General features: G+C 36.4%; 1 protein-coding gene and 1 long non-coding RNA gene across 2 annotated transcripts in view; both read right to left on the minus strand.

Annotated features, from left to right (window-relative positions):
* Positions 1–6,276: 6,276 nt before the first annotated feature.
* Positions 6,277–23,991, minus strand: part of LOC127160344 (uncharacterized) — a 50,606-nt gene continuing 32,891 nt past the window's right edge. Inside the window, exons 2-4 of the mRNA XM_051102990.1 lie at positions 23,286–23,633; positions 21,024–21,257; positions 6,277–6,434 (exon numbers count right to left, since the gene is read on the minus strand). Of these exons, the coding sequence (XP_050958947.1) occupies positions 6,277–6,434; positions 21,024–21,257; positions 23,286–23,633 (740 nt within the window). The remainder of the gene's footprint in view (positions 6,435–21,023; positions 21,258–23,285; positions 23,634–23,991) is intronic.
* Positions 19,249–20,346, minus strand: LOC127160345 (uncharacterized). The gene is made up of 3 exons (XR_007826709.1): positions 20,237–20,346; positions 19,971–20,063; positions 19,249–19,893 (listed from the first exon to the last, which is right to left on the minus strand). It is a non-coding gene; the product is annotated as an uncharacterized LOC127160345 (long non-coding RNA).

Here is a 23,991-nt window from a genome sequence, read left to right on the forward strand (position 1 = left end):
GTCAATTTAATTCAACTTTTGTAAACCTGGCCAGTATAATCACAATAAAAGAAAGCATACAAACTGCAATATATAATACATATATTTTTACAAGTTCAAGACAGGTGTCACTACCTGAACCTCACATTGATTCACATTGACCTCACAGAACCCTTCCTAGAGCTGACCGTCCGGCCAAACTGAGCTATCGGGGGAGAAGAGCCTTGGTGAGAGAGGTAAAGAAGAACCCAAAGATCACTGTGGCTGAGCTCCAGAGATGCAGTCGGGAGATGGGAGAAAGTTGTAGAAAGTCAACCATCACTGCAGCCCTCCACCAGTCGGGGCTTTATGGCAGAGTGGCCCGACGGAAGCCTCTCCTCAGTGCAAGACACATGAAAGCCTGCATGGAGTTTGCTAAAAAACACCTGAAGGACTCCAAGATGGTGAGAAATAAGATTCTCTGGTCTGATGAGACCAAGATAGAACTTTTTGGCCTTAATTCTAAGCGGTATGTGTGGAGAAAACCAGGCACTGCTCATCACCTGTCCAATACAGTCCCAACAGTGAAGCATGGTGGTGGCAGCATCTTGCTGTGGGGGTGTTTTTCAGCTGCAGGGACAGGACGACTGGTTGCAATCGAGGAAAAGATGAATGCGGCCAAGTACAGGGATATCCTGGATGACAACCTTCTCCAGAGTGCTCAGGACCTCAGACTGGGCCGAAGGTTTACCTTCCAACAAGACAATGACCCTAAGCACACAGCTAAAATAACGAAGGAGTGGCTTCACAACAACTCCGTGACTGTTCTTGAATGGCCCAACCAGAGCCCTGACTTAAACCCAATTGAGCATCTCTGGAGAGACCTAAAAATGGCTGTCCACCAATGTTTACCATCCAACCTGACAGAACTGGAGAGGATCTGCAAGGAGGAATGGCAGAGGATCCCCAAATCCAGGTGTGAAAAACTTGTTGCATCTTTCCCAAAAAGACTCATGGCTGTATTTGTCACGCTTCAGGCAGGAACAGACTAACAACGACGTAATGAAACGAAATATCTTTAATAATCCAAAAGGAACACTGGAAACACTGGAAACACTGGAAACACTGGAAACACTGGAAACACTGGAAACACTGGAAACACTGGAAACACTGGAAACACTGGAAACACTGGAAACACTGGGAGGTAACGTTAACGTCCGACAAGGAAAGGGGGAAAACACACGCTATATATACACAGACTGATTACAAACACAGGTGCAGACAATAAGGGAGATACCAAAACACACAGAGCTGCAGGGGGAAATGATGGGAGAAACCAACTAATCAGTCCAGGGGTGTGACAGTATTAGATCAAAAGGGTGCTTCTACTAAATACTGAGCAAAGGGTCTGAATACTTAGGACCATGTGATATTTCAGTTTTTCTTTTTTAATAAATCTGCAAAAGTGTCAACAATTCTGTGTTTTTCTGTCAATATGGGGTGCTGTGTGTACATTAATGAGGAAAAAAAAAGAACTTAAATGATTTTTGCAAATGGCTGCAATATAAGAAAGAGTGAAAAATTTAAGGGGGTCTGAATACTTTCCGTACCCACTGTAGATCACACTGTTACTTGTATTGAGTTGAAGTTAACACTTTACTTTCTGTGTGCAGCAATCACAGCAACAGATATAAAGGGACAGTTGCATAAACATAGTCACAACATTAAGACATTGTCTAAACTAGTTTGATCAACTATCAGTAGACAGGAAGTCTTATTTACATCAGTCTTACTTTTCAGATGTGAATTAGGCCAATCTACCTTCTTGTACAGAAATTAAAAAGTTATGAATTTCTTGAAGAAAAAATTATATTTCTAACTTTAAGACTAGTCTATGCAACAGCAGTTTATGCAACTAGCCAAAACACTTTGTGGGCTTGTTTCAAATACTCACACTTCTGGTCTTTGCACTTGATCACTTGTCTACTTACATGACGTATTTCCTGTAAAAGTGTGTGGAGAATTTGTCATTACCCGATGGGACACACTTATAGTGATAGAAAAATGCAAGTGTTTACAGAGCTTTATTTTGATTTTCAATACTCTGCATTTAAAGTAAATTTCTAAATGTCTGATCAGTAGTCTCTATAACAGATGACACAATTTAGTAATTGTGTTGCTTCTAATTAAGTGATAAAAAGCAGTTGCAAATGTTGTACAAAATACTCATCTTTGGTGTTTTTAAGACCTGGGTCAGTCTTGTGCAACTACTTCCTGTTGAGTGCACGTGCTCTCAAGTGTCCAAAACTGAACGTTTCCATGGCTACCGCATGGAAAATCTTTTTCAGCTAATTTACCAAGTAAGAACACAACAATTGTAATACAAAAACTACATCTAGTAGTTATTCCTGGATACTACATCCTCTCCCTCTTAAAGGGACAGTTCACCTAAACATGAAAATTACCCCATGATTTACTCACCCTCTAAGCCATCCTAGTTGTATATGACTTTCTTCTTTCAGATGAATATAATCAGAGTTATATTAAAAAATGTCCCTGGCTCTTCCAAACTTTGTAATGGCAGTAAATGCTGGTCAGTATTTTCATAAGGCCTTTATTTCTGGGGGCTTAATGAAGGCCTTCTGAAGTGGTGCATTTGTGTAAGAAAAATATCCATATTAAAAACTCACGAGAGAGTGGTGTTCCAGCAGATAAAGTAGGACACAGGAATGGTGTTCTCCAGCTGACAGTACATGCTGAATGTCATTTCTCTCCATGAAAGTTTTAAATCCTTCACTTTTAAAGCATGTCCCATTATCTGTCTGTGTTTGGAGCATCTACATGTGAGTGTTACAGCAGCTGTTTGTAATGTCTGTGTCTCATTGAGTGTGATGATGTTTGCAGTGTTTGTCTTGGATTCAGTCAGTTCATGTGTGAATAAAAAGGGGATTCTGACCTTCAGCCCGTTTGGTGTCGATCTTCTGTTTAGTTGAGATTCATGGGACACGTTGAGTTTGTAGCTGCTCATGTAGAGAGCGACACCTGCAGGAGGAAACGACAACTACAGATGCATCATTACACCGCGTTCATCTCATGGTTTACAATGAGCTTCATCTTATTTAATTTGAACTTCTTTATAAGCTACATCGCGAGTGATTTTTTGTTAAATTAACGAATTATTATTATTTTAACATTATAAATGTTTTTAATAAATGTTTTTATCATCAGTTTTTTTGGGGATCAATTTTTTTATTGGTTTTGCATTGAAAGGGTCATATACAATTGTACACAATTGCTTCTTTACAAAAAAAAAAAACAGCTCAGTCTGACCCTCTGAACCCCTTCAAACATCCACCTGCCCCCACCTCCCAGCGGTCCCCCAAGTCCAGGCCACCTTATAATAAAATTGCAATCAAACAAAGTAAAATACATACAATAATAATAATAATAATATAAAATAAAAAAAAATAAATGAATACAAAATACAGATACAGATATGTGCAATATAACAGATTTAGGATAAGTAGAGTAACACATAAATCATCAGAGGTTTGCAACTTCAAATTATACCCCAAACTGAATTCTACCATTTTGAAGTTTTTCTGTTAAGCCATCTGCAACAGCTTTCCATGCCTCAATGGTTGAGGCTCTAGCTTTATTTATTCCAGCTGTTGAAAGTTCTAACATTACTATATCATGAAACTGAAGTAACCAGTGTCGCACAGATAAAGTGTGTGGAGGGAGCCATCTCTGAGCAATTATCTTTTTGGCAGATGTTAGTCCTGCTAACCAAATTTTTCTTTGTAGTTCTGTAAAACCTACACTAGAGTCATCATTTAGAAGGAATACAACTGGTTGCACTGGTATATCTTTTCCTGTCGTATCAGACAATACTGATGAGATTTTCTCCCAAAACTCATAAACCTCCTGACATTCCCACACCATATGCATGAGTGTTCCCAATTGCTGGTAGGGACAAAAATTACAGTGGGGACTTTGCGATGCTTTAATTAGAAAACGTTTCTTTGGTGTCCAGTACAATCTATGACAAAATTTAAAATGAATTAATTGATGGTTTGGATTTTTTGATGCACAGAATATATTTTTCCATACTGTATCCCAATCAATCTGGTTCACAGATAGCTCCCTTACCCAAATCATGTGCAGTGGTAATTGTTTTATCTTAACTTCAAGAAGATGAGGATAGGCAGCTGAGACTACATTTTGTTGAAAAGAATTAGAGAGCCAAGTGTGAACTGGATGTGCTTCGAGAGCTGACCCCCAAGGGACTCCAAGGGCTGAACGCAATTGTAAGTACAAAAAAAAGGATGATGCAGGTACATTAAAAGATGCAACTATATTTTGAAAGCTATCCTTATCATCCCATATGTCAGCAAGAGTCCTTATTCCCTGCTTTGACCACTGTTTTGATTTAAATGGTTCAGAACCACATTTGATGTTTCTATTACGCCATAAGGGAGTATGTAGGTGCCATTTGTTATTGTAACTTAGTAATTTCTCCACTGCTCTGAAAGTGTTAATTGTGTTTGCTACAATGGGTCCGAATGACTGTTTGCAATACTTTAAAGAGAGTCCAGAGAAAAGTACATCTTCAAGTCTAAATTAACGAATTATTAATGAACAGTTAATTAACAGATTGTTGATTAATTCAAAAATACATGAAAGAGTAGACCTACATCAGTGTTCAAATTCAAGCTCTTGCTTTATCAAAATTCACTACAGTAAGTCTGAAAAAATGATCTATATTTTCACTTGTCAGGTTGGATTTTGCAGAAAATACAATGTTTACCTCACGTTAAATACAGAAGAAGGTCCAGCTACAGATTCATCCCCACAGAAGAACAGTGATGAAGCACAAATGACACAAAGTACCAAGAATGTGAGTTGCAATGTTATGTTTTAACCAAAGATTATTGTGAGAGAAAATCTGCAAATAATTGTAAATAAACATTAAAACAGGAGCACTATAAATCTATGATTTAATAACTGACTTTCAAAGAAAAATACACTCTCTCTGTTATTAGCGACATCAGGAGAAAACAAGATTTGTCTAAATTTATAGTTTTCATATGTCGTTTGTATTTATGTCTGTTTAAATTCACTGACGTGTGCTTTCTATTAGTTAAGACATTAATAGACTATTTAAATAAATGAATGAGCTTGTGACTGCAAATACAGTTTAATTTCAATTTTTATTTTCATTTAACTCAAAAAGCATAACAAATACAGCATTGACCCCATTTACAATTCTTAAAGAACGACATGTTTTCAGTATTTTATAACGACACAAAGATCTTGTGATGAAAACTGAATGAATGTGGTTAAAAGTGTTAAAATAAAAAATGCACATGCAAACAGAAATTTAAAAACAGTAAAGAAAAAAAAAAAAAAAAAACACCAGACACTGGAAAACTGAGACATGCATCAAGAGTCAAACAGATACACATAAAACAACAGACACTGCATATGAAAGAAATCAACCAAAACCAACAGAATAAACTAAAAGAGCAACAGCAGGAATGTAAAATAAAACAATTTCTAGAAGATATGGAAAATAAACACATAGAATGACTTCACAATCTGCCAGATCTGATGATGAAAAAAAAAAAAAATAAACAAAATTGTTACCAAAAAAAAAAAAAAAAAAAAAAAGTAATTAAAATAGATATTCATAACTAAAACTGTTAAAATCTTCTCCTGGCTTTATTCTGTAGGATCTCCTGCTGTCAACAGATGAAGCTGGATTCATGTGAGAATCTGTGACATTATGAATCATTTCTCATAGATGTGATGATCTGCTGCTGATCTCATGAATCTTCAGCTGTGTGTTCATGTTGTTCTCTAAATCTTCTCATTCTCAGTTTCTGATCTTCCTGTTTCTTTCCTAAAAGCATCACATTATCATCATCATCTTCACACTCTTAATATTTTCACGTCAAATCCATAATGATGATCATAAATGTCTCTCACCTGATGTGTGTCTCATGTAGATGTGAAAACCTCCTAACAGACCAAACAGACCCATCATCTGAAAACACCAGACCAGCACAAACACCACAGACACTGAAAACAACAATCAGACAGAAATCAAAACCCATCTTTCATGTTTCCAGCAGTGTGTTTAGTTAAACTCGTATCATATTCTGATGTGTGTGTGCTACTGATCACTGCAGAGGTCAAACTAGAGGTCACAGCTGCAGTAGTTGGTCCTGTAATAAACATCAGTGCAGAATCACCTGCTTTCTCTCTCTGAACCACATCAACACAATTCACTTCTGACGTCATAAACTAATCAAACTAATGACACTTTTTAAGATTTAAGAGCCCAATTAAGGGAGCTGACTGTTTTGTATTATTGGCATTGATGCTGGTGGGATTCATACCACCTGATGAGAAACTCATATTCTCATATTCTGAATCCTTTGCTGTAAAGGTCAGAGATGCAGTAGTTGGTCCTGTAATAAAACATAACTGAAGTATTACATGGCCAATTAGGAGAATCGATATGTTTGAATATCATGAAACCTGTCTAGGACACGTCCAGCTCACATTTCAGTTCAAAATCTGATGAACTGTACTAACTGTAAGTAATATTATGCGTTCATGTTTCATTTAATATTTTTAGAGGCATTAAACCATTTGGCACTGTAACATCCTTCAAATATCATTTCTGACATATGACAAAATTTCAAAAATAAAAAAAAAAAAAAAACAAAATTATACATTCTCAGTACATTATTGTACAGCAAATTTATAATTCATGTAATATGTAGAAAATAATGAATTACACAACTGAAAAATATACATACTGTAGTGGTTGTATTTGTTTTCCATCTTTAAATGACGGCAATTAAAATCACAATATTATTGTCACGAATCTGGCCGGTGACCTTCGGTCCGCTCACCACCAGATGTCACCCTCTCACATTCACATTACACTGACTGTTGCACCACACCCCGGACTACATTCCCCATCAGCCATTGCACTGATCACCTGCGTCCAATCAGAGACTCTATTTAAGCCCCGGACTTCCTCTCAGTATTCGCAGAGTATTGTATTGTATTAGCATTCATACGAAGCCTTGTCTAAGTTAACTGTGTTCTTGTTTAGTTCTCTGAGTTTTGTATTTACGCCTGGTTTTCTCATTTTGGTCTGTATCGCCACCTGCCCTAGCCTGTCTATTCGCATTACCATTTTGCCTAGCCCCTCGGATTACGCCGTGGATCGACCTTCGCCTGCCTTACGGACTACTCTTGTGTTTTGCTCCTACATACCTGTTTGCTATTGTTCGACCCTGCCTGTTTTGCGATCATGTCTATGTCTAATGTTAATAAAGCTCTGCTGATGGATCCGCCTGCTTCACGCATCCTTCACTACGTTACAGTTATCATCAGAAAATGTGGCTGAGAGAAATTTAACATATGCAGTTGCACAGAATAAAAAGATATGCAACTGCAGCAATAAGAATAAAAAAAAAACAATTATCACTGTAAATAATTGCATTTTAAAAATAGTTAATTTTTCTAGTAAATTGTGACTTGGACGTGTTCTTGACAGGTTTTGTGAGAATCACTCTTGTTGCTGTTGTTTAGCAAATACATGGACATTCACCAGAACAGGGTTTGACATTAATGGTCATCTGTTCGTGACTGACGTGGTTTTTCACACTGCAGGTGATGTTTTCATCAGTTCCCTCATTCAGACCAATGCTGGAGTTTCCATGCATCAGTGAATCTCCATTCAGAGTCCAGCTGTAGAGGAGCTGATCGCCCTCAGAGGAGCAGGACGCCCTCATCACCCCACTGGAGCAGCTAATTCGCACATCCACTGAGCCAATAGGAGCTGCCAAGAATCGGCCTAAATAACCTCGGCAGGTGACGTCATTTGATTACATGCACCTGAGGGTTATAAATAGACATGAGACGTACAAATCTTCAGGTTACAGCTTTGTCTGAAGAGACGTCCAGGCACGCCTACAGTGCGGCACTGAGGCGCAGCATCTCGTTCCCGCTTTTTTAAGGGAACAGGGTTACAGTCAAGTAACCCGAGACGTTCCCTACCAAAAGCTACACTCGATGCTGCGTATTAATATGCTAATGAGAACGAGAATACCAAGGCCGCCGCACTGGAAGTGTCTGGACCCGTCAAGGTTGTGTAGTGTGTGCGCACAAACATCGAAGAGGTCTCAGACATGACTCTGGGATGTTGGCTCAAGGACATGAGAGCCCAGAGCATCATGGACATCCAAATTATAGAGTCTGCGAAATGTGTGCGGAGAGGTCCAGCCTGCCGCACCACACACTTGCTGCAAGGGGACACTGTCAGAGCCTTAATATAGAATGCAACCCACCTGGTTGAATGGGCCCAACTCCTAGAGGGAAGCTTGACAGCGCTCCTCGTAGGCTAGGGCAACAGCATCCCTCACCCAGTGTGACATTGTTAGTCTAAAGGCAGCCATAGCATATGAAAAGCTGCTCTTATTTACACCACTAGCTAGTGCGGTGGATGTAAATCTGAAGAGCATGTACTGGACACAGTAGGTGAAGTCCTTCTTGCTCCGGTGTCGTGAATGGCGGAGGGCAGAAGGCTTCAAGAATAGCTGGATAAAAGGGTGAGGATGCAAAATAGCTTTGACCAGCCCAGGGGCAAAGCCTAAGCAGGGTGACAAGACTGACAGAGCCTGCAAATCCCCATCTCTCCTCAGAGAAGTAATAGTCATGAGAAAAAACATCTTCAGAGCAAGCAAGAGTTGCAGCGTTCGCTGCCCGATCCAAAGAAATGCCGTGGCATGCTTTGGAAGCGGGCGCGAAAATCTCCCGATCTGGCGAGAGAACGAGAGGAAGGGGAGGACCCGCCTCTCGAGCCTCGAACAGATCAAAGTGCGTTCTTAACGAGGGCACAACGGCTCGTGCTTCGTAAGGAAAACGAGCCAAACGTGAATCGCCCTTGAACGCAAAGAGCTCCAAAATATACTCATGCGAGTCATCTGCAGAGATGAGCCGTAACACGGAGGCACACATCTCTCCTCTCTCACTTGCTTTAGCGTGACACACACACACACACACACACGTTTATTTTTGTGAATTGTGGGGACTTTCCATAGACTTCTATAGATTTTATACTGACCAAACGATATTGTCTATCCCCTAATCCAACCCTAAGCCTAAACCTAGCCCTCACAGAAAACATGTTTGCATCGTTACACTTTCAGATAAACATCATTTACTATTTTTAATAATTTTTTAACATTGTGGGGACCGCAGGCCAGTTTTACTATCCTTGTGTAGCAAAAACAAGTACACACACACACATGCTGTCTCTGAAGACAAAGAAACCTGAAGATTTGTACGTCTCACGTCTATTTATAACCCTCAGGTGCATGTAATCAAATGACGTCACCTGCCGAGGTTATTTAGGCCAATTCTTGGCGTGTTTGACACACATGCTTCACAACCGGTCGAACAAAGATTGTTCTCATTAGCGTATTGATACACAGCATCAAGTGTAGCTTTTGGTAGGGAACTGTACCTTCAACATTTACTTCAAGATCTCTAAATGTGCCTGTGCCGTCTGAGCGATAGAGAGATACTGTGTAATTCCCTGAATCTGCTTTGATCACAGTTTATTATCAGAGTCCCATTAATGACTGTAACTTCAGGTCTGTTACTATAAAGATCACATTCATTCTTTTTCATCGTGTCATTCTTTACTCTACAAACTGGATCAGTTATTTTGTTGTAGTTTATTCTCTTTTGTATCTTCATGTCATATTCACTAGTGTCCAGCAGCATCAGCACATTGAGTTTGTGTCCCAGAGCTGCGTAACAGGGATCAGACTGATTAAACCTGCAGAACCGATCCAGACCTGAAGAACAAAACACACACACACACACACACACACACACACACAGTGATGAATGTATATAAATATCTCACATCATGAAATAAAATCTGACACAAATGACACACACATTTACAGAATCAAAGTTCAACAGAAGAAACATCTGACAGACTCTTAATATGATCTCAGGTCATCTAAAATAATGCTCATCTTCATCATAAACAAATGTTTTTATTCTCTCTTTTCTGTAAGGAAAGTGTGATTTGTGTCTCTCCTGACTTAATTATATACTGAGCAAAATCACATTACTTGACAGATTTAATTCAGTTTAGTGTGTGATAAAAATAACTTACAAACTTAAAAACACTACTCTGTATAGCAACAGTCAAAAAGAAAATCTAAATGTTGATTTTATTAAAATAAACTATTTTAGTTTCAGATTCTACATGTTAATTATGCATGTTAACATGATATTCTGATAACACTAACATTTTTGTCTTTGTCCTCCAGTTTCTGTTCAGTCTTATTAGTCAAACACGAGTGTCTGGTCTTCTGTCCGTCTGTGTTCTGGCTCTCATGAAGCGTCTTCACAGCGACACTCAGACTGGACTGACACATGAGGAAATAGCTGACCACTTCACTGAGGGAAGAGGAAGTTTCCTCTTACACACAGAAAAAAAATGGTGCTTCAGCGGTTCTTCAGCGGTTCTTTGGTGTGATTGTGGTGCTATATAGCACCGTTAGTGTATAAAGAACCGGTCAAGCCCCTGTCTGGTTCTTCAGCGGTTCTTCAGTAGTTCTTTGGGGTCGTTAAGGTGCTATATAGCACCACTGCCATACAAAGAACCTGTTAAGCCTCTGAATAAGGATCTCTAACTCTCTCTTAAACTCTTCAGTTGGGGAAAGAATTAAAAACAACATTAACATACAGTGTATTTCCTGAAGATCTTTTTGCCCCTAAGGCCCCCATAAGGAAATATTTCCCACATAAGACCTTTTGACCTTAGAAAAGCATAAAAGTGATTCAAAACATTTTGCCATTGTAATAAATATATTTACTACTATTGTAGTAATACAAGCCCCTATGATTGTTTCTATTGAGCACCATTTTTGTTGAAGTAATAAAATACTATACACAGCAAAATCCCCAGTGTTAATTTAACACTCTGAGTGTGGACACACATAGACACTGAAGCAGTGTTGAAGTTAACGAGATAATTAGGTGATTAACGAAGTGATGATTGATCATTATTGAAGACACCTGATGTTAATAAGCAGAATCACCAAAGGAGAAAACCAAAATTTTTAAGCAACCATTATAGTGGTCAGTGTTTGCATTAGTTAAATCATCAATATTAGGTCTTGTTTGGCTGCAATTACTGAGTTATTACAACCAGACAAGCCAAGAGCAAAAGTCAATATGATGGCATTGACTGTGCTTGACTTGATCATCATATAGTGACTTGAGTATTTTACATAGAATTTCCTTACAGATTACAAGAAAAACTGTGAACAAAAGATCAATCAGTTTTGCCATAATCAGACAGATGATGAAAAAAAGTTATCTTAATTTAGACACACAGACAAGAAGAATCAGTGTGAGAATCACAACAACGGTGACCATCAAAAAGCGTGTTGTAGCCAATCAGAACTCATCCATGACTCCCATCATGCATTGCGGCATGAATAAATTATAAGAGTTCAGAGTTGATCTGTTTATCTGAATATGCCGTTTGTCACCATTGTTGAGATTCATGGGCTGGTTCTTGATGTCTATGTGTGCCTAGGTGAAACATTTTTTTTTTTTAAACAGCTTGTAAAAAAAAAAAACTTTCCAAAATGTATAGGAAGTGCTGGCTCTTCTATGGATTGTCAAGGCCATTACAATAAGCAAAAAAAAAAAAAAAACCTAACTTAGAGATTAGACTCTAGGTGATTTATGTCAAACAATGAAAATGTTAAAACATAATCACCTGGTGATTTGAGCTTTTGGCTTGTCTGGCTGTTTCAACTCAAATACAGCAGCCAAACAAAATCTAGTATTAAAGATTTAAGGGTCAAGAGCCCAACTAATGCAAACATTGACCACTATAATGGTTGTTAAAAATTTGGTTTTCTCCTTTGGTGATTCTGCTTATTAACATCAGGTGTCTTCGATAATGATCAATCATCACTTTGTTAATCACCTAATTATCTCATTACCTTCAACACTGCTTCAGTGTTAACTTTAACACTGCTTCAGTGTTTATATGTGTCCACACTCAGAGTGTTAAATTAACACTGGGGATTTTGCTGTGTATGGTACATCTGATGGTTCTACATAGAACCATTTGACAAAGGTGCCATATAGTACCTTTTAAAATAGGTGCTATATAGCACTAAAAGTGGTTCCCCTATGATTACGAGCCAAAGAACCTCTTTTAGTGCTATATAGCACCATTTGTTTTTAGAGTGTATAGAGAAAGACAGATGATGTTACATCTAAAACAAGAGAGTGAAACTAAGAGAAAGATGGAAAAAGCAGTAACATTTTCAGGCACATTTTCTAAAAAGTGAAAAAAAAAAAAAAATCTTGCTTTAGAAGGAACAAGTGAGAAGGAGATGTAAAATGAATAATTATGCAAATTATTTGACAGGTTCTCCTGCAAATCAAATGAAACAGTATCTTCACTGTACTGATAAAACGCTCAGATGTGATGTGATGTGTGTGATGGTGTTTGTAGTGTTTGACTCGGATCCAGTCAGTTCATGTGTTAATAAAGTGCATGGGGATTCTGACCTTCAGCCCGTCTGGACTCGATCTTCTGTTTAGTTGAGATTTATGGCACACATTAAGTTTGTAGCTGCTCATGTAGAGAGCGACACCTGCAGGAGGAAACGACAACTACAGCTGCATCATTACACCGCACTCTGCTTCATTTCATTCAAACCCTCATGGTTTACAATGAGCTTAATCGTATTTATTTGAACTTCTTTATAATTAGATCTACGTTGTGAATGCCTTTTAGTTAAACGAATAATTAACCGATAATCATTAATATATGAATAAGAGAGTACATAAAAAACAATGTTCAACTTCAAGCTCTTGCTTTATCAAGATTCACTACAGTAAGTCTAAAAAATAATCTATATTTTTATCTGTCGGGTTAGTTAGTCATATGTCGTTTGTTTTTACATCTGTTTAAATTCATTGATGTGTGTTTTATGTTAGTTAAAACATTAACTGACTATGTAAATGAATGAGCTTGTGACTGCAAATAGTTTCATTTCAAAGTGTTTTATTCTCATTTAGCTCAAAAAGCATAACAAATACAGCATTGACTCCATTTACAATTCTTAAAGAACAACATGTTTTCAATATATATATGTATTTTTTTTCTCAATCTATAAAGACAAAGATCTTGCGAAGAAAACGGCATAAATGTGGTTAAATATGGAATTTACTTTTGTGCCAATTAAAATGAATGTACAATTTCAAGAAATGTATGAAAATATAAATTGAATCTGAATAAAATGTCTTTGAAACTGGAAAAAAGTAAATTGCAGACAAAATCTTTGACTTCGTTTTTAACACACTGCAAGTTTTGCAACTGTTTTCTCCCTTTCATTCGCTGATCTGTACTTACAAATGCGATTCCAGAGTTTTTGTTTACACTTCTGAAATTTTCGATCGCCATTCTGGCACAAATCTCTCGCGGGGGCGGGGCTAGCAGAGGTGTTTTGGCTACTGAGTTTTTTAATCCATCTCTGTGAGTCCTAAAGATGCTTTAAAAACCACACACAGTGACCGTGACAGTAATCCATCTGACTCTTAGTGGTTGAATCAGTGTCTTTTGAAGTGAAACAACAGATAAGAAAAACACTAATAATTTAAACTTTTGACTATTAACAGTGGCTTCCGATCAACATACATGCATGGGTTACAGTTCACTTGTGTTATGTGTATTGTCAGAGTTGGATTACTTTTTTAAAAAAATCTTTGTGTTTATGTCAAGAAAGAAAGTCATATACATTTGGAATGGCATGAAGGTGAATTAAATGAGAGAATTTTCATTTTTTGGGGTGGATTATCCCTGTAAAGACTAATATTGCACTCCATATACATAACATAAACATTCACTGTTTTGTAACTTATACAGGAACTGTTGAAATGATCATTTCCTGCCAAACTCGTGTTCCACACTCCAGTACAGCAGGTGGTTTGCCAACCTTTAAATACTTACATCGACGAATAAAGTGTTTGCACAAAATAATTAGGTTATTTATCAAAAAGTCTAGGTTCTTATCTTTCACCAATACTCCAACTTTAATTGAGACCACAGTCAAAGGGTATATTGGTATATGTTTGGAATGAAGCCAGTTTTGAACTTCAAGCCAGAAATGATGCACAGGTTTACAATGGAAAAACAAATGTTCTACTGTCTTTCACACAAAACCCACATGAATTGTTCTCCCAATTAAATATTTCATGCAAAAAGTTATTAGATGGATAAAGGTCATTTAAAATTTTAAATGTCACTTCTTTGGCCTTAGGAAGAATCGGATATACTAAATACCTCTTCCTTATTTTCTTTGCCTCTTCTTCACTACATTTCTGAAGAACATATTTTCTTTTCAGTTGACTGGGGAAGTATTGTTTAGTTAATAGCTTTCTAATAAACTTGTTTGTAAATTGTTTGCTCTTTAAATTTATGCAGTAACTTACTGGCAACAGTAAAAACCCTTTGCAATGTCTAACAGTGTGGGATGGCCTTCATTACTTTGTTGTATTATCTAATTGAAAACTGAAGATTAAATTTATCACACAAATCACTATAACATAAAAAAATACCATAATTATCCAGCAAATGTGATATCGCCCATATTCCTTTTTCCATCCAATTCCCTTCAAACAAAGATTTTCGATTACTAAAAATACATCTATTGTTCCACAGGGGTGTATTATGTGGAGTAAAATTGTGTTTAAATATTAAGTTCCAGTATCGAAGAACCTGCTGGTGGAAATCTGACAATTTCACAGGCAGTTTTTGTAAATCATAATCACAACACAACAAAAAAATCAATTCCACCCAGTTTTCCAAAAATTGCATTAGGTATGTTAAACCAGAAGGAGTCCTTATGACTAACGAAGGAATTCAACTACTTCCACTTTAGTACACTATTCATCACAGAAGAATCTATCACATTCATGCCACCTTTCTCAATACTCTTAATCATGTCAGCTTTCCTAATATAATGGCATTTTTCCTTCCAAATAAAGCTGAAGTTCGTTTTGTTCAATAAATTAATCATATTATCTAAAATGCCTATAATGAATAAGCTATAGCTCTGGATATAGCTCTCCATTTTGGACAGCAAAACTCTACCAAATATAGTTATATCCCTTTGTAGCCACAAGTTCAGCATCTTTTAACATTTATCAATATTTCTTTATATATATTTTCTTTTTCTCTTATTTCTTTATTTTGGGTGACTGTAATACCCAGATATTTAACTTCTGTTTTAACACTTATGTTACTGATTGAGCAAGCTGGTTGTTTATGCAAAGCAAGAATTTCACACTTATTAATATTTAACTTGCTTTAGATGCTTTAGAAAACTGATTAATTAAATCTACAATTTGGGTTTAATTTTTTAAGAACAAAGTTGTATGGTCTGCAAATTGTGTTATTATAATGTGTTTCCCCAATATATTAAAGCCTACTGCTCCACTGTTCTTTATCATAATGGACAATAATTCAGCAACTATTATAAAAAGTAAAGGAGAGCTGTTACACCCTTGCCTAATGCCCCTCTTAACTAAAAATTTTAAGCAAGTGCCATGTTCTAAAGACACACAACTATTAATATCTCTATAAAGTATACTAATTAAATTTGTGAACTTCTGACCAAAACCAAAATGTTTCAAAGCTTCTAAAATAAACGGATGTTCTACTGAGTCAAAGGCTTTATAGAAATCTAGGAATACTATAAAGCCCTTCTCTACAAATAAATCATTGTAATCAATTAATCTAGAACCAATCATATGTTGTTATGAATGGATCTTCCACCCAGGAAGCCAGATTGAGTTTCACTTATTATGTGAGATAGGCCATTTTTCATTCTAGCTGCTATAATTCCTGATAATAATTTGTAGTCTGTTTAAAAGTGTAATGGGTCTTAAATTATCAAGTAATCTCTTATCTTTGCCCTGTTTAGGAATTAGTATTATTAAGCCTTGCTTCATACTTGTTATTAATTCTTTCTTTTCTATGCATTCTCGTATCACTTTGAATAACATATATCTAATGTCTTTCCAGAAAAACCTATAAAATTTGGCTGTGACCCCATCAGAGCCAGGAGATTTATTCAAAGACAGTTTCAAGCTCACCTCATCCAATTCTTCTATTCTTAAATCAGACTCACAAAATTCTTTGAATGCATCATCAATTTTGGGTATAAAGTCCTTGATTGTATTCAAAAAGTTGGAAGAATTGGAGTGAGAATACATAGATGTGTATAAGTTTTTATAGAAAGTGAAGACCTCTTTTTCAATTATTTTAACATCCTTACACTCTACTCCTTGTATTAGTAAACTTGATACTGCCTTATTTTCCTGTCTTCTTTTCTCTAAACTACTAAAATATGAGGTATTCTTTTCCCCTTCCTCCATCCACTTTGCTCATGATCTTACAAAAGCAACTTGGCCTCATTTTCCAATACATGTTTTCTAATTTATCTTGTAATGTCAATAATTTCTTTTTTCATCACTGTGTAATTCCGCCTTTTCACAATATTTACTAATTTCCTGAAACAAGTTGCTTTCTTCTTTTCTTTTTATCTTGACTACCTCCTTTCTGGACTTTATGAAACTTTCTCTAATTTTATATTTTAAAAATTCCCATTTATTACAAAAACTAATTCTAAAAATTAAAATCTATTATATTATATCTGTTATAAATCTATTGTCTCATCATTTTCAATTTCAGCTATTATTCCTTTTCTTCTTGTACAATATTCCTTATTTTTTAACAACCCTGAGTTAAATTTCCAATAGATCTGTTAAAGGGGATCTGAAACAAGGAGTATTGCTTTACTCTACCTTTCTCCATATATCTACCATATAATTTCTAGTAATAAATTCTGTAATTATGGGGTTAAAGTGTTTGCTGTCAAATTTAGTGGGTCATCTGTCTTCCCATTCATCTGGTGTCATATTCCAGTCACCCCACATTAAAATCAAATCTGTAGGGTACAATGTTTTGAGCTCTGATAGTGTCAATGTGATATCTTCCAGCATTTGTTTATTTTGGGCATTAGTTTTATGTCCATATACATTTGTTAAAATAAAAAAATAAGTATCAATTTTTAAAACCACCATTAAACAATGACCTAGATCATCTGCCCTGTGTGTAATTACGTCACCTGGAAACCTATTAAAACAGATTGCAACACCAGCAGACTTATTGGTCCCATGACTAAACAAAATTCGATCACCCCATTGGTTACCCCAAATTTAGCGTCTGCCTCAGAAGAATGAGTTTCTTGTAACAAAAGACAATGTGGTTTCCACCCTTTACAAAATAAAAACAAAGCCTTCCTTTTAACCAAATCCTTTAGACCCCTCACATTTAACGAAGTGAAATTGAACAATTGAACATTTCTGAAGAAAGAAAAATAAGTAAATGTATAAACTAAACGAAAAAAGATGAGTTCTTAATACACTCCTTTTACAAACTGATCACACCTTGTTTTTACGGTTTAACCAATCCGTCGACCCTCTATGTATGCGTGCGGACAGTGGTAGTAAGCTCATTTCCCCTCTCGACGGGCTTGCTCAATCTGCGGCCACAGTTGCTTTCTTGCCTCCCTGTCTTCCAGCTGCAACATCTCAGCGAGGTGGATGCCTTTCTCCCTGCACAGTGGGGAATCCTTACAGCGTCGCCACAGCTCCTCCTTGACATGCCTTTGCACAAATAAAACAACTATGTGTCTCTTCCTGTTGTCATCCTTCCGGCCAACTCTGTGTACAACGTCAATTGCTTCTTCAAGCTGTCGCTCTTCCATGTCGGGGGCGATCTTGTTAAAAAGTTGTATGACGTCCAGTCTGATGCTCTCATCCTTTTCTTCCATCAGACCTTTTAATTTAAGACACCATCTCATCTTATACCTCTCTTGCTCCCTGATCCTCTCTTTAAGCTCTTTGTTTTCTTTGCACAAACGTTCGTTGCACTTTTCCAGGTCGCTGATTTTTTCTTTACAGTCTTTAACCTCATCTGCATTAAACTGTACTGCTTTGGCTAAGCTAGCGATCGTGCAATTGCTCTGTTTAGATTGCTCTCGAAATTCCAACAGCTGCTCTTTAAAGTTCTTTTCCATACTTTGAATGGCTTCAAATATGGTTAAATTTGAGATTTCACCTTCCATCAATGCAGGCTTGCTCTTCTTCCCGACAGGAATCTTGCTTTTGTTCGTGCAGATTCTTTCCTTTTTTTATTAAAAATGTTAACCTGCATGGCATAATCGTGGTCGGCAGGCTGACCCAGCTCTTTCACCTCAGTATTCATCGCAGCCTGTGTCTGTACATTCTCCCCTTCTTTAAATTTCAGTCTTGCTGGTTTGATCATACTTGTATTTCACTTTTTCACTGTTTGAAGTGAGTTTCTAAAAGTGCACAACAGAGATTTTGGGACAATTTTGTTACCGTTGCTAAGGTGAGTTACTGCTCAACACGTCATCTTGCCGGAACTTCCGCTTAATGGACCTTTCTCACGTTTCCGGGTTTCTCATAGCGGAAGTCGTCATAGTTGGGTAAAATCCGAGAGCAGTGAATGGGAGAGTACCACAAATATATTTTTTGCATTCCCATTTGCTCAAATAGCAAAAGAAAAACTACACGATAGTCAATCAAAGGAAAAAAATTGAGAGAGACTGATATCGGCAGTCAGAAGAGAGAACAATGTCAAATTTACCGTCCCTCCCATAGACTCGGCATTAGAAACACCTCACGTTAAATACAGAAGAAGGTCCAGCTACAGATTCAACCACACGGAAGAACAGTGATGAAGCACAAATGACACAGTCAAACTACCAAGAATGTGACTTGCAATGTTATGTTTCAAACGAAGATTATTGTGACAGAGAGACAATCTGCAAATAATTGTAAATAAACATTAAAACAGGAGTACTATAAATCTATGATTTAATGACTGACTTTCAAAAAAAAATACACTCTTTTTGTTATTAGCGACATCAGGAGGAAACAAGATTTGTCTAGATTTATAGTTTTCATATGTCGTTTGTATTTATGTCTGTTTAAATTCACTGATGTGTGTTTTCTGTTAGTTAAGACATTAATTGACTATTTAAACAAATGAATGAGCTTGTGACTGCAAATACAGTTTAATTTCAATGTTTTATTTTCATTTAACTCAAAAAGCATAAATACAGAGTTGACTCCATTTACAATTCTTAAAGAACGACATGTTTTCAGTATTTTATAAAGACACAAAGATCTTGTGATGAAAACTGCACAAATGTGGTTAAACGTGTTAAAATAAAAATGCACATGCAAACAGAAGTTTAAAAACAGTAAAGAAAAAAAAAAAAAAACACCAGACACCGCAAAACTGAGACACGCATCAAGAGTCAAACAGATAAACATAAAACAACAGACACTGCATATGAAAGAAATCAACCAAAACCAACAGAATAAAGTAAAAGAGCAACAGCAGAAGCGTGACATAAACCAATTTCTAGAAGATACGGAAAATAAACACATAGAATGACTTTACAATCTGCCAGATGTGATGATGAAAAAAATAAAGCAATAAAATAAAAAAAAAAAAAAAAAAAAAAAATCTAATTAAAGAAGAGATTCATAAATAAAACTGTCAAAATTGTCTCCTGGCTTTATTCTGTAGGATCTCCTGTTGTCAACAGGTGAAGCTGGATTCATGTGAGAATCTGTGACATTATGAATCATTTCTCATAGATGTGATGATCTGCTGCTGATCTCATGAATCTTCTGCTGTGTGTTCATGTCGTTCTCTAAATCTTCTCATTCTCAGTTTCTGATCTTCCTGTTTCTTTCCTAAAAGCATCACATTATCATCATCATCTTCACACTCTTAATATCTAAATGTCATAATGATCATAAATGTCTCTCACCTGACGTGTGTCTCATGTAGATGTGAAAACCTCCTAACAGACCAAACAGACCCATCATCTGAAAACACCAGACCAGCACAAACACCACAGACACTGAAAACAACAATCAGACAGAAATCAAAACCCATCTTTCATGTTTCCAGCAGTGTGTTTAGTTAAACTCGTATCATATTCTGATGTGTGTGTGCTACTGATCACTGCAGAGGTCAAACTAGAGGTCACAGCTGCAGTAGTTGGTCCTGTAATAAACATCAGTGCAGAATCACCTGCTTTCTCTCTCTGAACCACATCAACACAGTTCACTGCTGACGTCATAAACTAATCAAACTAATGACACTTTTTAAGAATTAAGAGCCCAATTAAGGGAACTGACTGACCTGTATTAAAGTATTACATGGCCAAATAGGAGAACTGATTAGTTTGAATATCATGAAACCTGTCTAGGACACGTCCAGCTCACATTTCAGTTCAAAATCTGATGAACTGTACTAACTGTAAGTAATATTATACGTTCATGTTTCATTGAATGTTTTTAGAGGCATTAAACCATTTGGCACTGTAACATCCTTCAAATATCATTTCTGACGCATGACAAAAACAAAAAAAAAAAAATAAAATTATACATTCTCAGTACATTATTGTACAGCAAATTATAATTTGTGTAATATGTAGAAAATAATGAATTATAAAATTGAAAAATATACATACTGTAATGGTTGTATTTGTTTTCCATCTTTAAATGATGGCAATTAAAATCACAATATTATCATCATAAAATGTGCCTGATAGAAATGTAACATATGCAGTTGCACAGAATAAAAAGATATGCAACTGCAGTAATAAGAAAAAAAAAAAAAAAAAAAAAAAAAAAAAAAAAATTATCACTGTAAATAATTGCAATTAAAAAAAAATTAATTAATAATTAATGGATTTTGTAGTAGATTGTGATTTGGACATGTTCTTGACAGGTTTTGTGAGAATTGCTCATCATCATCATGATTCTTGTTGCTGTTGTTTAGCAAATACATGGACATTCATGTGTTTAAAGCTCACCAGGACAGGGTTTGACATTAATGGTCTTCTGTCCGTGACTGACGTGGTTCTTCACACTGCAGGTGATGTTTCCATCAGTTCCCTCATTCAGATCAATGCTGGAGTTTCCATCCGTCAGTGAATCTCCATTCAGAGTCCAGCTGTAGAGGAGCTGATCGCCCTCAGAGGAGCAGGACGCCCTCATCACCCCACTGGAGGAGCAGATGATTGACACTTCCACTGAGCCAATAGGAGCTGGAGGGAGGGACACATGACAGTCACATGACAAACACAGGAGAATGTAGTTCTTCCAACAGGTTATACAGTAAATATTTTTAGTGTGGCATGGGGTCTATGAGGGGTGGCAACTCGATTTTTGTTCACAAATATTGCATTACTTATTCAAATTAAAATGAAAAATAAATACTTAGATGGTATAAATCATGTTTTAGTGCAAGTTTAAGATGTTAATGTCGATGATTAAATGTTAATTTCCTAACATTAGAAAGAAATATTATAATATCAAAGCACTGAAACTGGCTCAGTTTTGGAAACAATGTTTGATTTTCTGTTATTAACAGAGGTGGGAATGTCTGTAATCACTCATGACACACAATCAACCATAAAATCTAGCAACACCCCAACCCCAAGCAACTGCATAGCAAGCGCCTAGCAACCACCTGGAATATCCTAGCAACCAACTAGCAACACTTTAGCAAACATCTGTAACTGACCAAACTATTTATGTTTTTAAACAAGTCTTAAAACAAACCAGCATAAATTTGTCTTTCAAACATTTCAATCTAGTTATTACAGGTATTCTTAAATGATTACACACAATTAAAATACAACGATGACTCTCCTGCCCAGTGAACACTCATGAGATCAATAACACTAACAAAAAAGTCTTATTAGGAATTAATTTGCAACTCAATGTCTATTACATTATACAACATAAATTAAATTACAGATTGCTAATTCAGCAATTAACTTGTGGGAAAACATATTTTCATTTTACCTCTGTAAAGTAATCTTGCAGCAGATGAAAAGCACTAGAAAAGTTCAAATAACAAAGAACTGTATATGAACTTGGTATGCGCCACAATACAGTACAGTAAAAAAATAAATTAAAAATTAAATTCAGCATCCTCTGCACATTTGGCTAAATTTCATTAGATTATACAGTACTATTTGGTTTCCTGACACAAGACTATATCTCTAGGTAGTCATTTCTCAGTTCTGCAAAAATGCAGTAGACTACACATAAAAAATGGTTACAAATAAAATTTGACAGTCACACTTCTGAAGGTGTACAACATGTGCTACACTTTACTGTACATATAGAATAGTGAAATTTCCATCATCTAATGTACTGGTGCTGTACTATAATTACACTGTATGTGTATATATGAGTATAATACCCATGTAAATGATTAGTTCATTTCTCTTCTCTCTGTGTTGTTGGATGCAGAGATTCTGATTGGTGTGTCATCAGTTTTGCTAATTAATGTTTAACTTACTTATTGTTAAACATTTTGAGAAATGTGTCTTTGTTGGAATGAATGGTTTGGGAATATAAGCCAACTAACATCAGTTACATTGTGTTAACAATCGAGAAAACTACAAAACGACCAGATGCTTACCTAACTCTGCTATTAGTTTCCGTGATCGGCATCTTCTTATTGATTTCATGCTATTATTGTTTTGTCGGACACGGACAAGGCCTACAGTTTATCCATGATGAAAGTGGAGCGAGCGGTCAGAGAATCGGATCACCAAACAATTACGCGATGAATCTCAGACATATCTGGACGGGATCAGATGTTTCAGAGGATTTCTGAGTCAGCCGAGAAGCAGCAATTGTCTGATTCACGAACAAATGTAAAACAATTCGTTAGTGAACTGGGCCGCGCTTTGTGTTTTTGACTCCAAACGAACCGGTTCATAAGAGTCATTTGTTAATGAAGTCGGATACACTGGGCGCGCTGCGTGCGCGTGCAACTATCGTGCACATTTTGTTGAAAGACGTGTTTTTGCCATTATTTTGCGTTACGCTGTCATCGCTGCGGCTGAAAAGTAGCACATGAAACACTGCTTACATTTATATTTTATTCTGTGATAATTCTGGGGTGGCACAGCTTTTTCTTAGGGTGGCAGTTGCTACCCCGGTAGATCCGCCCCTGCTGTGTGCTACACAAATAAAAACCTTTAACTGATTCATTTACTAGAGTGAGATCTTTGGAGAACATGAGATTGTAATGAGTCTGATGAGACTTTCTGTACCTTCAACATTTACTTCAAGATCTTCAAGATGTGTAGATGTGTCTGTGCCGTCTGAGTGATAGAGAGTTACTGTGTAATTCCCTGAATCTGCTCTGATCACACGGTTTATTATCAGAGTCCCATTAATGACTGTAACTTCAGGTCTGTTACTATAAAGATCACATTCATTCTTTTTAATCGTGTCATTCTTTACTCTACAAACTGGATCAGTTGTTTTGTTGTAGTTTATTCTCTTTTGTATCTTCATCTCATATCCACTAGTGTTCAGCAGCATCAGCACATTGAGTTTGTGTCCCAGAGCTGCGTAACAGGGATCAAACTGATTAAACCTGCAGAACCGATCCAGACCTGAAGAACAAAACACACACACATAAACAAAGGTGAAACAGTGGATTTAAAGGCGTGAAAGAGAAAATAAGACAGAGAGCTGTAAGAAAGTAAGAAAAGTATCTGAACCATTAGATTAGTTTGCAAGGTGAAGTAATATGTTTATACTGTTTTACTTTACAAAGAAGGAATTTAGGAAGAGTTTATTCAGATGAAGGTTTACGTGATGAATTCATGCTCCTTCACATAATGAACTTAAAGCCACAACCTTCACATTTTGATTTCATTTGTCTAACAAATATGCTGAGCTCTATTACTGACTTAAACTCTTCCATCTCTCAATTAATTACTCCACTAACTCACTGTAAAGAAAACACTA

The sequence above is a fragment of the Labeo rohita genome, unplaced genomic scaffold, assembly GCF_022985175.1.
Source record: "Labeo rohita strain BAU-BD-2019 unplaced genomic scaffold, IGBB_LRoh.1.0 scaffold_331, whole genome shotgun sequence".
In the NCBI taxonomy this organism is placed as follows: domain Eukaryota; kingdom Metazoa; phylum Chordata; class Actinopteri; order Cypriniformes; family Cyprinidae; genus Labeo; species Labeo rohita.